The 15,625-nt window shown below is 52.2% G+C and overlaps 1 protein-coding gene across 1 annotated transcript in view; it reads right to left on the bottom strand.

Moving 5' to 3' along the window:
- Positions 1–384: 384 nt before the first annotated feature.
- Positions 385–15,625, bottom strand: part of Ephb2 (EPH receptor B2) — a 116,495-nt gene continuing 101,254 nt past the window's right edge. The window contains exons 7-15 of the mRNA XM_005353009.2: positions 14,996–15,104; positions 14,142–14,206; positions 7,155–7,277; positions 6,448–6,695; positions 5,351–5,566; positions 4,692–4,841; positions 2,863–3,056; positions 1,167–1,322; positions 385–687 (exon numbers count right to left, since the gene is read on the bottom strand). Coding sequence (XP_005353066.1) covers positions 579–687; positions 1,167–1,322; positions 2,863–3,056; positions 4,692–4,841; positions 5,351–5,566; positions 6,448–6,695; positions 7,155–7,277; positions 14,142–14,206; positions 14,996–15,104 — 1,370 coding nt within the window. The 3' untranslated portion in view covers positions 385–578. The remainder of the gene's footprint in view (positions 688–1,166; positions 1,323–2,862; positions 3,057–4,691; positions 4,842–5,350; positions 5,567–6,447; positions 6,696–7,154; positions 7,278–14,141; positions 14,207–14,995; positions 15,105–15,625) is intronic.

Genomic DNA, 15,625 nt, shown 5'->3' with positions numbered 1-15,625 from the left:
GTCTCCTGTCTGCTGGCGGCAGCTGGAATGGACTTCCTCGGAGCCTATGTGGGCTGGCTGCCTGTCTCTCTGCCCCTTGTGCCTAGGGCTGGGCCGTTAGTGACGCTCCAAGACACAGCTAAGGCCAGGCAAGGAGGGTGGCCCATCTCTTCCCTTCATATTAATCATCCTGGAAATGTTTCCTGGCTCCGGCCAGCTCAACCTTCCCAGAAGGAGCTGGAGAGAAAATGCTCTTGGCTTCCAATGGGACAGACCGTGTGGCTCTCCCAAGCCCTTTTCTTTTCTCCCCTAAGAACCATCATCACTCTTCTTATGAGAATCCTCTTGGAACAAACAGTCCTTGCCTGTCCCGCCCCCTCCCAGATCTAGGTGCGCGTTCCCCCCTTTCCCTTTTCCTTCCTTTGACTTGCATGGGTTCTTGGTGACGTCTTGTTGGCTGGAGTGCTGCTTGTTGCTTCCTGTTGCCTTGTGGCCTCCTGGCAGGTGGCTGACCCTGCAGTGGACAGGGCAGCAGAGGGACCGATGTAGGGGGCTTAGGGGGCGGCGTGGAGGAAGAGGCAAGCCGAGGCAGGCGAACGTCAAACCTCCACAGACTGGATCTGGTTCATCTGGGCCCGCATCACCTGGATACTGTTCAGGATTTTTTTCTGGTGGCCAGCTAGGGTGACCCCAACACGGAGAATGTCCCTTTGGGAGAGATGGACAGAGTTAGGAAAACGTATGTGTTGAGGAGGTGGTGGGCCAGATGCCTTAAGTTCCCCAGGCCCTTTCGTGCTGAGGGATAGGGAAAGGATGTGGGGATGGGCAACGGGTATCAAGGCTGGACTGAGAGACTCTGGGGCCAGATCAGCCGATGCAGAGGCAGGAGGCCCGTTTTCCTTCTGCCATCCAGAAGAGTGGATGGACTTGGATTGGCCATGTACCCACTTCCTTGGTTCTCCTTCACTAAACCCTGGTCTGCAGATGAAAACTCTTCCCAGGCTTTTGGAAGACACCAGGTGGACCCGGCTATAGATCTGGATGTGTGTGACTCCTTAGTCCCTGCTACCCATTACCCCTGCTGGGTCACTGCCTATTCACTCTCCCGCGCCCCACGTCTGGCTGCTGGGGGTGGAGGGTGGGGAGCGGGTGTCAACAGCGATGGGCGGAGGTCGCTAGGCACTTACTCCATCATCATCTGAGATACAACGTCAAAGGAGGTGAAGCCGGCGTTGGCGAAGCTCTCCTTGTACTGGCCCATCTTGATGGCTTCCAGCCACTCATCCACTGTGTTAAAACTGGTGTAGTCAGGGATCGTTCGGTCCAGCAGAGGCAGGTTGATGCTGGGGAGGGGCAGGGGACAGGGGATGGTCAGGGCACACACTTATAGCCAGGTGGAGGATAGGAATGCGTGTGGTACCTGTGTGGGTATCCCTGTGTAAACACAGATGAGTGTGTGTGTAGGTGTTTATGCGGAATATGGACATGAGTCAGAACTTGTATAAGGGTGTATCTATGAGTGCCGGAGGAACCTGGGGAAGGCTCTGGGAATCCCCACTTATAGGAGGGCCTTCGGTTGGGCGATGGTGCCAGCTAGTCCCTGCTTCCTCCCCTAGAGCCTGTCTTCCCCTTTCTCTGACCTTGGTATGTGTTTCCAGCGTAGGGACCACACCATCAGATCTACCACATGCAGACAAGGCTCAGAGCTAATGGGGACAGCCTCTGGGTGGGCAAGGCATGCACAGCTCTCATGAGGGGAAGGGGTCAGGGGCTTCATCTTGACCAACAGTTCTCAACCTAGGGGTTGTGACCCCTTGGAGTTTAACAACCCTTTCACAGGGGTCACCCAAGATCATCGGAAAACACAGATATTGATGCTATAATTCATAACAGTAGCAAAATTACAGTTGTAAAATAATTCAGTTGGGGAGCTCACCACACGAGGAACTGTATTAAAGGGTCGCAGCATTAGGAAGGTTGAGAACCACTGCTCTGGAGAGAAGAATGACTGACATAGGGTCAGGGTCAGGGTCAACGGGTGGAAGTTAGTACAAAGACCTCACGGCCACAGACAGACTTTGACTCAAGGGAATCTAGGTTTGGCTGGCCCTGGTGGAGGGGTACCTGGTTGCACACTTTCCCCCTAAACCCCGTGGGACTGACAGTCCCTGTTAGTGGGACCAGCAGCTATGTGACCCATGAAAGTCGTATGACCTGTATGATAGCTGTCCTTGATTCCAGAGAGTAAGACGGAGCAGGGTCAGCAGCCGCCTGACCTTGTAATAGCCACCTCTGGAAGGCAATAATGAGGCAAGCCTAATGGAGCATATCCTGGGACCGCAGAAAGGAAGTCCCAGGGTCCCTGAACCCTGTCCTGGGGCTGAGCTGGTATTTCCATCCTGGGGACATGTATGTGGTGGGTGTGGCCTTCTGAAGGGGGGCATGTGTGCACTGGTGGCTACGTGGCTCTGAGAACGTGTGCGTGCGTGCGTGTGTGTGTGTCTGTGAGACCAATCATGAGTGCTGTGCCTCACTCTGTGCATGAAGGACTTTGCACAAGTGGTTGTGTGTGTGTGTGTGTGCATTTGTACCTGTTCCAGCAAGGGCACAAGTGCACGCTGGGTGTGGAGAGGAAGAAAGAACAGTTAGAGGAATCTGTGCTGAACACACATGGTAGTTCTCCATGATCCGAGACTCCAGATGGTAGGCAGTGCTTCCTAAATGCTGTCCCCTCCGACCCTGCTTTACAAGGGTCTTCCTCCACCACCCCAGACTGTCACTGGGTAGGGCCCAGGTAGCACCCAGAGGACATGGGTGGCGCTAAAGTGAATCACACCCAGAAGCAAGGGCTTGGAGACAAGGGTGGGACCAGGGCAGCCATACCCAGAGGACAGGGGCGCCATGGCTTTGAGGCTGTTGGGATTTCGGATCATCTTGTCCAGCGTGTTGACAATCTGGCCAAACTTGGGCCGATGGTTGCGGTCCTTCTGCCAGCAGTCCAGCATGAGCTGGTGCAGGGCGCTTGGGCAGTCCATGGGCGGAGGTAGCCGGTAGTCCTGTTCTATGGCATTGATCACCTGGGGAATGGCAGAGGCGGAGTGGGGCTGGGTGGTTGGGGTGAGGACTTTAGCCAGGAACATTTATCGCTGGAGCATTGCAGACCTGACCCATGGGGACTCCTTGAGCTCCTAAGACTGCCTTGGGTTCCAACATGGGTTCCCACCATCCACTGCCTGTCTGTCTCCTGTGTCAAGTCCTGGCCCCTCTCTCTGCCAACCTTGGAAACCCAGAAACCTCAGGTAGCCTGTTCCCAAGTCCTATCAGGGTGACTTTCTTGCACTGGGCTGTCCCAGCTCTTCATTTTCACCATCTGTGAGCCCCCTCCTGGCTCTGACGGCTGTGGACATCCCTGCTGGCCCCATCTGACTCCAGGGTAGCCATACCCTTAATCTGAGTGCTCACAGAGATCCAGATAGAGAGCTGGCTGGTGACCTTAGAGCCAATACCTGGCCCTCTATCAGAGACAGGAGGTCAAACATGGCTTCGATCTGCTCTACCACCGAGAGGATAAGATTCTTCTAATGGAACTTGACCACAGCTTAACGAATTTCCCCTTCAAGGAGCCTCATCCTTCCAGGATATTTGTGTGAATGAAAATCCCTGGGGAGGCTTCAGACTCCTCCCCTGAAACCTGCTACAGTGTGGATCTCAATGTTACTCAAAAACCCATGTGCTGGAGGTTTGGTCCTCAGCTTGGGGACCTACGGGAGGGTGGTAACTCTTCTAGGGGATGGGGCCCAGCGGGAGGAAGATAAACCACTGGAGGCATGCCAAGAGGGGACACTGGGATGCTGGTCCCTTCTTCTCCATTCTCCTTGCTTCCTGTTGTTATGAAACAAGCATACATACATTTCCACTGTCACGTATGGTCCTCAAAGAGATGGGCCAACTAGATAGACCGAAACTGTGAGCTCAAACAAACCTTTCTTCCTTTTAAGGTGATCGTTTCAGGCAGCTCGTTATGACATAGAGCTGACCCATACAAATCCTCGCTACCCTTTCTGACTGAGTTTCCGCTCCAAGCTCCCGACCCTGCTTCTCATTCTCGCCTCTACACTTTTGCGAGAGCCGTTCTTCCCACCGCAGGCCCTCGCTCTCCGAGGGCTACTGGTTCTGTGGAGACTTCTTGGCTGACCTTGTCCTGACTGTCCTAGCCTCCACGCCCACAAGGCTTGACACTTGTGTTCTACACTTTGGCACTTGACCATAACAATCCCTGATGCTTGCGGCTGATTCTCTGAAAAGTCATCTCGGGGCCAACGAGATGGCTTAGCAGGTAACGGCACTTGCTACCAAGAACTCAGAACCTGCATGGTGGAAGCAGAGAACTGATACCCACAGATTGTCCTCTGGTTTTTACACATGTACCATGACACTTTAGCAAGCTCGCGCGCGCACACACACACACACACACACACACACACACACACACGGCAGCATGGCTTCTTGGGCATGGCCGCTCCCACATGCTGAGGATTCACCTATTGGTGCTTGAGCAGGTGGACCTCCCTCATTCCTCTTTGACAGACCAGGTTCACCTGCCTGGGAGCCAGGCCTTCAACTTCAGGGAAATCAGCCCAAGGCCAGGAGGAGGTCTTGCCCTCCTCAATCTGGCGGTCCAGGAAAACCCTGACCACATCCCGGAGACTTACGTCCTGGTTGGTCATGTCCCAGTAGGGCCGCTCCCCGTAGGACATCACCTCCCACATGACAATGCCATAGCTCCACACATCGCTGGCTGAGGTGAATTTCCGGTACTGAATGGCTTCCGGCGCTGTCCAGCGGATGGGGATCTTCCCACCCTGGAACACAGAGAAGAGGTTGATGGGGGGGGATAGTGACCTGTCTGACCTCTTCTCTCAATACTCCCCATACTGTGCTATTTCAGAGCCCAGGAAGAAACTCATTGTTTTCCAAACTCCTCAGTTTTTTTCAACCACATTCCTATATACGCTGCTTCCTCTGCTGGAAACGCCTTTGCCCACACTGCCATCTGGAGTCCACCTTTTCATCCTTGAGTCCCCAGAAAGTCTTTCCCTGGTTCTCAGAGAGTTCCTAATTCCCTAGATTCCACGGTGTGCTCATTCATGTCTCTCTTGCCTTCCCAGGCCACGTTCTGGCGCCCAGTCCTTCACTCTCTTCTGTTCACCATCTCCCTGCTTCCACAGCCCAGGTGACCCAAGAGCCCAGGAGTTTTTCTGTGTGTCCCTTCCTGTCTCCAGGGCCCAGGGAAGGCTTGGCCTGGGCATGTTGGTGGATACACACAGCTTAGAGAGGTGGCTATGCCCAGGGACCCTTGCTGTCCTCTTACCAGAGCGCTGGTATAGGTGGGGTCAGAGGTGTCATCCTCCAGGAAGCGTGAGAGCCCGAAGTCAGACACCTTGCAAACCAGGTTGCTGTTGACGAGGATGTTGCGTGCGGCGAGGTCACGGTGCACATAGTTCATGTCTGCTAGGTACTTCATGCCAGCTGCGATGCCCCGCAGCATGCCCACCAGCTGGATGACTGTGAACTGCCCATCATTTTGCTGTGGGGAAGGCGGAAAATAGAGTGGATGGAAGAGCAAGTGTCAGCGCTCTGGAACTGCTCACAGTGGCAGCTGTCTGCCCCCTCTGTACACGCCGCGGGAAAGACTCAGATACCCAGGAACCTCAGCGTGGCCTAGGAGAGGCCAACTTGAGGACAGTAGGGAGAACACTAGCCTTGGAGTAAGAGTGCATAGATTGACCCCGTCCCTGCAAGCTTAGACACATGACCTACTCTCTGAGTCTAACTGCTCACCTGTTAAACAGGGCAGAAGTGACACACATCCCTTAGGGTTGTGCTGACTTAAAACAGGAAGCTGGTGCTGGGACCGACCAACTTCATCAACATTTGCTGAGTGACAGCTGGCTCAGTGGCACACTCCCGACACCCAAGCCAGCGCTCGCTTGTCTTGATGGCTGACTGCGTTGTCCCGAGGGGATTCATCTGTTGGCCTTTTGCTTTGATTTGTCTCCTTTATCCTGTGCAACTTGGGGGAGCTACAAGGTCTGCAGAACACCCTTGGATGGGTGTCAACAGCCCTGGCTGTAGCTCTCCCTTTGGCCCTCTGACCCTGGGCGAATGCTTCTCTCTGAACTCTATTCTGCTGTGTCATGAGAATGCTTCTTGAGCATGGACAGGCAGGCACCTCAGGTGGTACAACCCTGAGGGAATGCCTGGGCTTCCCAGGGAACCACATTAAGGACTCTGAGATTGCTTCTGAGTGAGAGGAAGCTCTGGGATTGATTAACAGTGCCTGTCAGGGTAAGACAATGAGTGGTAGTGACCAGTAAGCTATTCCTGGCCTAGCGCTTTCTCGAAATTCAACGAAGTTATGCCCAGCAGCCTTTTCCTACCCTGCTCACACCCCTGGGCTCTCCGTACCCGGAGGAAGGAATCCAGTGAGCCGTTCTCCATGAACTCAGTGATGATCATGACAGGTGTGCTCTTGGTGACAACCCCCTCCAGGTGGATGACATTGGGATGGTCGAACTGGCCCATGATGGATGCCTCACTTAGGAAGTCCCGGCGCTGCTTCTCCGTGTAGCCTGACTTGAGGGTTTTGATGGCCACAAAGATCTCTCTCTTGCCTGGCAGCTTCAGATGGCCACTGCAGACCTCACCAAACTCCCCTGGGATAGACACATTGAGACAGATATAGTGTCATGTGGGAAGTGTTACCTCCCTGTGGCCTGCCACTCCCATTGTAGGTGCGTTATGACCTCATTCTAGCAAACACAGGATCCTGTTGTGAATGTAGGACCTAGAACAGGCCCAGCCATCTTTGGGAAAGTGGGTCCTTCACGGCTGCCCTGAGGGTATCTGGGGATGAGGACATGGGGAGACTTGAGGAGCTGGGGACAACACCATGGTGGAACGGATAGAGCTAGGCTCCAGATCCAGTTTAACCTCCAACTTGCTGTGCCTCATGGCAGCCTCAGTTTCCCCTCTATGCATATGATAGTTTTACAGAATGACTTCTGAGGGTCCTTTGTAGGCCCCTATCTTCAACTTATCATCAATTTCAGGGTTACACTGCGATCACCCACCCATGGCCAAAGCCATGGTACCTTGAGACATTTGCTACCTACCTGCTCCGATCACCTGCTCAATCTTGACACAGGAGATGTCAATTTCCTTGGCAAACTCCCGCACTGCCTCATTAGGGTCTTCATAGGTGAAAGGGTCAATATAGATCTTCATGCCTGGGGTCACTGGGGGACAAGACCAGGCTGGGTTACATGGGCAGGCTCCAGAGGTGCACACATGGAAAAATGGCAGGCAGTCCCCCCCCAGGGTAAGGCTGCTCCTATATGGCCCCTTTCTGAGTTCACCTGACCCATCTAGGTCTCACTGAGTTGATGGGCAGCAAGTAGAAAGGTGGGGGTGGGGATGGAGAGCAGAAAAGTGATAAATAGGTTCTAGTCTTGTTCTAAGATCACAGATCACTAATAGCTTTCTGGAGCAGCTAAAAGACTTTGGGATCGACTAGCGGTGTCTGGTTTGATAACGGCTGGATAGGTTTGCGGTCCTGTGATACAGAATCCAGGTGCAAGGACAAGAAAGAGGAAGTCGTAAACGAAAAGAGGGCTTGGAAGATGGCTCAGTGATGAGCCCACCACTCAAGCACAAGGACCTGAGTTCAGAACTCTGGTACCCACGTTAAAGCCAGGGCAGGAGGATGACCATGTAATCCCAGCATTGGGGTTTGGGGCCCATGGATGGAGGTGGGTGGATCCCTGAAGCTCAGTAGCAGCTAACTTAGTCAAACTGATGAGCTTCAGGTTCGGTGAGACTCTGTCCCCCAAATAAAGGTAGGAAACTTGACACTAACCTTAGCACTCACAAACATGTGTACATCTATACGAACAAGCACACATGCTCACAAGTACACCACAATACACAAACACACACATTCACACATGCATGCACATACACACTTGCAGCCAGGTCCATGAGCCTGTGGGTGCCTCACTCACCACATCTTGAGTATCCTCCACTCCTGTATTCTCACTAGCTGAGGCTCAAGCCTTTCTGGATCCCTGGATTCCTTGGTGAGCAGCCTGAAGCCAGATCCAGGACACACTCATTTCATTCCTGACCTGCTGTCAATGTTTACGTGTGAATTCAGAGAGAGAATCTGAACAGTCTGGGCAGCAAAGTCCCCTTCTGACCCGCGATGAGTCACTGAACTGCTGTGACGGAAGGAGGGCTATCAGTCTGTCTTCCCCTTCCGACTTGGTATCCCGACACCCAGGCCTTCCTCTGGGCTCCCAGCTCTCCACTCCCATTCTCCTCCGTGCTGGAAGCTGTGTCACTGCAGGCAGCTGTTCTCGGACTCAGAAGCTGGAGCCCCTGGGTCCTCCTCATAGGCCACCAACCCAGCTCAGCTGTGTGACCCTAGAACTATATGATGACTCTTCTCTGCTGCTACTTCAGACAGCCCATGAATCTGGGAGTCCAGGCCCTTCTGCTTGTGTGACCAGTAAAGTTTTATTGGCACTCAGACATGCTCATTGATTTTATACCAGGGATGCAGGATGGAGCACTAGAAGAGACCCGTAAAAATGAAACATCTCAGCATGTGGCCAGCCCTAGCTCTAATACATTAGCTATGTTTGCAACTGTGTGTGTGTATGTTTGTGTGGTGCATGCACGCTCATGTGTGCATACATGTTTTAACTTGGCCCCCCCCCCTTTTTTTTTGGATTTTTTGAGACAGGGTTTCTCCATGGCTTTTGGTTCCTGTCCTGGAACTAGCTCTTGTAGACCAGGCTGGCCTCGAACTCAGAGATCCGCCTGCCTCTGCCTCCCGAGTGCTGGGATTAAAGACGTGTGCCATCACCGCCCAGCTAACCTGGCCCTTTCAGTCAGGGGTTACAAACTGAGTCTATGAGCCTTTTGGCAGCCCCTGGATATGTTTTTAGATGCCCAAAGACACCCCCCCCAGGAATAAAGTATAATTATTACTGACTTGTTTTTGAATTAAAATAGTAATTCATGAATTGACAAGATGACTCAGTCAGCGGGTAAAACCGCTTGCTGCATGAGCGTGACAACCAGAGTTTAATTTCTGGAAATGATGTTAAGAAAGTAAAAACACAAAGCCAGACGTGGTGGTAAACACCACTCATTCCAGTGTTCCCAAGAGAGACAGGCGGCAGAGAAAAGGGAATAGCCTGGAAGTTTGTGGAGTCTGCAGCATGGCGGGAGCAACACGAGAGGTCCTGCCTCGGTGAGGAGGGAAGACAGAGCTGACGCCAAAAACTCGCCCTCTGATCTCCACACGTACATATGTGCACATCAACGCTTAAACATAGTCATCTATATATACACCATAATAACAAATAAAAACTGAAGAATAGAACTGAGCCACATTGTTTTAAAAAAAAGAAATGTACGAAGTCCAGAATAATGGTAATAAATATGACAAAAAATAAAACAGTCTTGAAAAATCCATCACTGAGTATACATGACTAGATTTTTCAGCTGCGGAATGTTATAAATGGGGATGGGGAGGTGGCTCAGTGGGTACAAGTGCTGGATCCAGCAGCATCTCTAATCCCAGCACTTCGATAAGGAGATGGCAGGAAGGGACAGGAAGGGATAGGAAACTCCATGGAAGCTCAGGGGTTAACTAGTGTGGAGCATGCCGTGGAAAAACAAGAGATTGCTTCAAAGTAGAAAACAAAGCCCAACATCTAAGGTTATTCTCCATCCTCTACACACGCACTGTGGCATGTGTGTGCCTGCATTTACACACATGCACATTACACACACACACACACACATACACACACACACACACTGTTTTTAAATAAGAAACTTATGGGACTGGAGAGATGGCTCAGCAGTTCTGGGTGCACACTACTCTTGCAGGGGACCCGAGTTTGGTTTCTAGCACCCATGTTGGGTAGCTCATAACCATTCATATCTCCAGCTCCAGCAAATCTGGTGCCCTCTTCTGGCCTCCACAGGCACCTGCACTCATGGGCACATACCCCAACGCATATGCGCACATACACACAATGTTCTTCTGGCCATATGCTACAAAACTTTCAGTGGAGTTGTATAGGAGCCCAAGATTTCACAAAGACAATAAGAAGCACCAGCCAAGAGCTAGGGCCTGGGAGGAGAGCTGGGCACAGGCTCTCGTCTCATTGCTCTCTCCCTGGCACACACGTCTCAGAACTCTGCACACAATAGATGCTCCAAGTCGGGAGAGTGGAGGATCCAGGCGACAATGATGAATTATGGTAGCAGCAGCTGTCACTCGCTGAGCCTTTGTCTGAGCCTGACACTATGCCAGGCTCTTTGCATGTATTTTCTTATCTCCCCCTCATCCTCTCAGGAGCTGGGGGACAGAACTTCAGCTCCATGAAGTCAAGCACTCAGGCCAAGGCTGTGTATCTCGGGGGCCCCCAGGTCTTTCAGATTTGAGCACAGGTGTGATTCTTTTTCTTCTTAATTTTTAAAAGGTACTTATTATTTTTAATTACGTGTAGGGGAATGCATCCAAATATGGCACGTGCCTGCAGGTGCCAGAGGTATTGTATTCCTTGGACTGGAGTTACAGACAGTTGTGAGTCACCTGATGTGCGTACTAGAAACTGAACTCCTGGATGTTTGGAGGAGCAGCAAGTTCTCTTAACTGCGGAGACATCTCTCCAGTCCCAAGATTGATTCTCTTATATTTATGGGACTGGGGATTGAACCCAGGGCCTTGTGTCCCTTATACTTGCTCAGCAAATGCTCTACAACAGAGCTATAGATGCCCAGACCTCAAGGATGGCTCTGTTTTACTAAAAACATTATTTTATAGGTGTGAGTGTTTTGTGCCTTCATGTTAAGTTTGTGCACCCCACGGATGCAGTGCCAATGGAAGCCAGAAGAGGCCGTTGGATCCCTGGAACTGGAGTTACAGTTTGAGCTGCTATGTGGGTATTGCACAACCTGAGCCCCCGCAAGGGCAGCTGGTCCTCTTAACTGCTAAGTCACTGCTCCAGCCTCCAGGATAGTTCTTTGTCATGATTCTCACTCCTGCTGGCCCTGGCACAGGCTCCCCTAACCTGGCATATGAGACGCATCTCCTTCCTTCCAAATCAGCCTCCTCAGAGCCAGGAGAAGCCCTTTTTCACTCAGACTCAATACCATGGGTCATGGGACCTGGCTTTCAGCTTCTTGAGTTTTAACACAACTCCCGAAGATCCTTTCTGACAGGCCAGCTGGGCAGGGAGGGCAGGAATGAGGTCACTCCAGGAGCAAAGGAGACTCTCAGTAAATGTCAGCACCTTTATGGGCAGCAGCCAGAGGCCATCCCAGCCTTAGCGGGGAGCATGTCAGGATTGTGAGGTTTGTGTGTGGGCGGGGAGAGACAGGAGGACAAAGGCAAGCACCTCTGCTTGGCACTGCCTCACTCAGCCCTCTGCTCAGGTTTGGATAATGTCTGTTCCTTAGCAGGTCTATATGTATGAGGTTTAGTTCTCAGCATGGCGTGAGAGGTGGTGGGCCCTTTAAGAGACAAGTTACCAGAGCACAACCCAGGGAGGGGGGGAAATGGAGGCAGGTTTGTGGGGCCAGGGAGACTAGTTAGTTCTTCCAAGAGATTAAAAAACAAACCCAGTCCTCCTACTGGTCTTTCTATGTGGCTTCTCCCTGTCACACAGGCTCCTGCCACTAAACCCTCCACTGCAGGGCCTTTACAGTGGATTGAGAGCTTGATTAACCTCCTTTCTTTACACCTGATGCAGCCTCCGGTGTTTTGTGGCAGCAGCAGACAGCAGACTGAAGACACTAGCTAATACAGATCCTTTCCTAGGGGCTCTAGGCACATCTCAGCCCTTCTTGCTTCTGAGGTCATGCTGTTCTTACCCCCCTCAGGGCACCTCCTCTTCCTCCCTGAGATCATATCAAATGTCATCTCCTCTGTGAAGCCTGACTGGACTTCTCCAGAAGTGGTTGTGGCCTTCCTTAGGTACCACAGCCCTTTCTCCACTGTCAATCTATGACCCCAGTGTCTGTGACTTTTCTGTCCTGATCCACAACTTCCAAACACCCATGCCCACAGCTCCCTGCATCCCCTTTCTGGAACTCTCTGGTGCCTGGGGCATTTTACCTTCTCCCCTCTCCGCCAGGAAGGCAGAGGCAATTCTGTCTTGTTCCAGCTCAATTCCCAGGACTGGTATACAGCAGGTACTCAACGAATGCTTATGGTAAAATCCCAGTGATTCACTTATGAACCTTCTTCTCATTTAGGGTCATGAACACCTTTGAGAATCTGGTGAAAGCCACACACAGTTCTGCCCCTTGGAGAAGGATTCCCACAGTTGTGTACACTCCCATATTCCACATCCAATACTGGAGTTCACAGGCCATGGCAAGCTCCCACGATCTAATCCCAGGTCAGAAGCCCTTGCTGTAGTGTGTTTGCTTGACCATGAGTGTGAAGGCGGTATACAGCAGATACTTAATAGACACTTGCTGCATACACATTCAGCATAGATTTATTGGGTATGAATCTGTTCTATAAAGTTGGCAGTTTTAAAACCCAGTCATCCCTTTGAATGATCCTGCCAGGTAAAATACTATCGGCATTAGTATCTGCCTGTGTCTGACTTACAAAAATAGCAACTTCAGTCAGGCAGCGGTGGCTCATGCCTTTGATGTGCAGACACCAGAGGACAACCTTGAGTGTCATTTCTCAAGAACCACGCACCTTGGGTTTTCTGAGACAGAGTTCCTCACTGGAAGGTGCAGGTTAGGCTAGGCTGGCTGGCCAGTGAACTCCAGAAATCCACCTATCCCCCTTCCACCCATCCCCCCCGCAAGTGCTGGGATTACAATCGGGTACCACCATGCTTGGCTCTTTTCCCTCACAGGTTCTGGGGATCAAATCAGGTTCTCATGTCTCATTACACGTACTTAGTGAGACATTTCCATAGCCCCGGAGAAATTTTCTAAAGGACTTAGCAGAGCATTTGGCAAACAGAAAGCAACAAATAATTGTTGCCTCATGTAAAGTAGACTTGGCTTTTATTAAATGTTACTATTATAAGGACACTATTATTATGCTAAGATCCACGGATTCATCCGAAGGACCCATCATTCTTTCTATGGTCTATAGAAGTATACCAAGACTTAGAGAGGCTCAGTGTTTTTCCCCAGGTCAACCAGCTGGCCAGTGGCACAGCAGAGATGAGAAATAATATTAGCCCCTCTGGTTCCACATCCAGACACCTCAGAACTTGGTCCCCACTCAGCACATGCTAATGGCTGGGAAATCTGATTCTGCACTGGTGACCCCGAGCCAGTCACACATTTCTGCCTCTCCACATTCTCCTTCATCTTGGCTGTGTAGGGCTGTGCGGGTAGGACACGGGATCCAGGACACATCCTGCATAGTTCTGAGAATTCAGGGCAGGGACCAAAAGCTCAGTATTAAAGAATATTGATCTCTGAACAAATCCTGGGGTCTATTTTAAAATTTTCAAGCCAGGTGGTGGTGGCACATGCCTTTAATCCCAGCACTCAGGAGGCAGAGGCAGGCGGATCTCTGTGGGTTCAAGACCAGCCTGGTCGACAGAGTGACTTCCAGAATGGATGGAGTAAGGGAAAGATGGCGGTGGCACATGATGGGGTCCTCACAGGAAGTGCAGCTGCCAGAGCCAAAAAGCCAGAGGCAGCCTGGCACATCCAGGACCTCCTTGGCCTTAGAGAGGGGCAGGAGAGATGACACAGGGGTTAAGAGGACTGGAGTTCGGATCCCAGCACCCATGTAACAAGCCAGGCGTCCCACAAGCACCTGTCACTCTAGTTCCAAGGGATGTGATGTCCTCTGTGTGGCGTAGGTCGGTGTACATCCCTCCATGGCTCATACGCGCACACAGACGCATATACTCATGCACACACACACACACACACGTATTTAAACACGAGTAAATCTTGAAGGAGAAGAATGAGGAGGAGGAGGAGGAGGAGGAGGAGGAGGAGGAGGAGGAGGAGGAGGAGGAGGAGGGGCAGCAGCAGCTGGCGGGGTCTCTGTGGAAATGGCAGAGGAGGGCCCCAGGGCGGGTACGTACTGTGGCCGCTGGTGTAGTGCTGCAGCTTGTCGGTGTACTCTGAGTCGGCGCGCTCAAACCCCCGTCTTCTGGAACAAGAGCAAAGGGCTGGAGCCACCTGGAGGCACCCGGGGGGGTGGGAGCCACAGTGGGTGATAGGGAGAGAGGGTGGGCAAGCCTTTAAGGCCACTTCCTTGCTGGAGGTGGTGGTGTCTAGGCCTGTCCTTTGTCTGCCTTTACCTCATCCCTCTTCCCCTTCCTATTTCTCCCTCCTCAGACCCGGGCTCACTCTGGCAACCCCCCCCACCCCCGCACTGCAGCCAAGTCCCTTTAAGGCAGACGCGAAGTCCTCAGATTCTGGTTATGGCTTCTGATCCCACTAAAACCAGGAGCTCTGTCTGTCTGTCCTCCTGTCCGCCTGAGCTTACTCTGGCCCTCAGTTGGGAAGTGGGGTTAGGGAGAGCTCTTTAGGCAGGAAGCATCTTGGCATCGAGTCCTATGGCCATCAGGGATTGGCTCCTCCCTCCTGTCTCTGCCTTGCCACCCCCACCCGTGCCCAGCCCCTCCATCTTTTCGGCACTTCAGCCTCTGCCTGGGATAATGAATAACATCTTCCTTCACCATCCCCACAGCTCCAAGCTTCCTGCCAGCATCTTGCCTACTGTTCTGAAATGGTCCTCACTGCTGAAGTGCGTCCGTGTACAACCCTGTCCGTGTACTTGTCTGGACATCAGCTGATGCTATTGTATGGATGGTCGGCGGTCACCTAAGGTATCCTGGCCTACTGGAGCCTCTCCCTGCCACCAGTGGCTGACAGGAAGTCCCCATTTGCTCCCGACTACGGCTGAAGACCAGGCCCAGAAGCCGCCACCCACCTGTTACATACGATGGCAATGACGACCACAGCGATGAGGAAGACTACGCCAGCAGCGGAGGAGCCGACGATGAGGGGCAGCTTCTCCTTGATGCTGGTCTGGTACTCGGCTGCAGGGACAGTGCAGTGGTTATTGCCGACTGGTCAGGGGCCTGACCCTGCCTCCACCCTCCACCATGACGGTCTCTGAGGTCACCCCAAAGACTCCCCTTTTGCTTCCAATGGAGCAACTGCCTCATACTGAGCAGGAAATGAGACGTGAGAAGGAATAAGTCTACAACTGGCTTCAATCCTCACTTCCTCATCTATAAAATGGGCATAGGAACCCCTGCACTCCTACACTGACATGGTAATAAGCAAGAATGGCTGGGACTTGGCTCCCTGGGCAGGAGTCCTGACCGTGCTGGGCAAGCAGTCTACCAGCTGAGTAATGGGGAGACTGACAGTTCTCACCCCATAGGATTGTGGGTAAATCTATGACAATCCATGGTTCACAGTGAACAATCAGCCAGCTTGGACTCCTATTACTGTTTGCAGGGTTACTCACAGAGATGTCTATGACAGCCCTGTGATACGCCCCCTACAGTTGTCACTCACAGAGACGTCCCTAACAGCCTGTGATACACTCCCT

This window comes from Microtus ochrogaster, chromosome 10, assembly GCF_000317375.1.
Source record: "Microtus ochrogaster isolate Prairie Vole_2 chromosome 10, MicOch1.0, whole genome shotgun sequence".
Classification (NCBI taxonomy): Eukaryota; Metazoa; Chordata; class Mammalia; order Rodentia; family Cricetidae; genus Microtus; species Microtus ochrogaster.
Note: the sequence above shows the minus strand (reverse complement) of the source record. Positions and strands in the feature narration are given on the sequence as shown.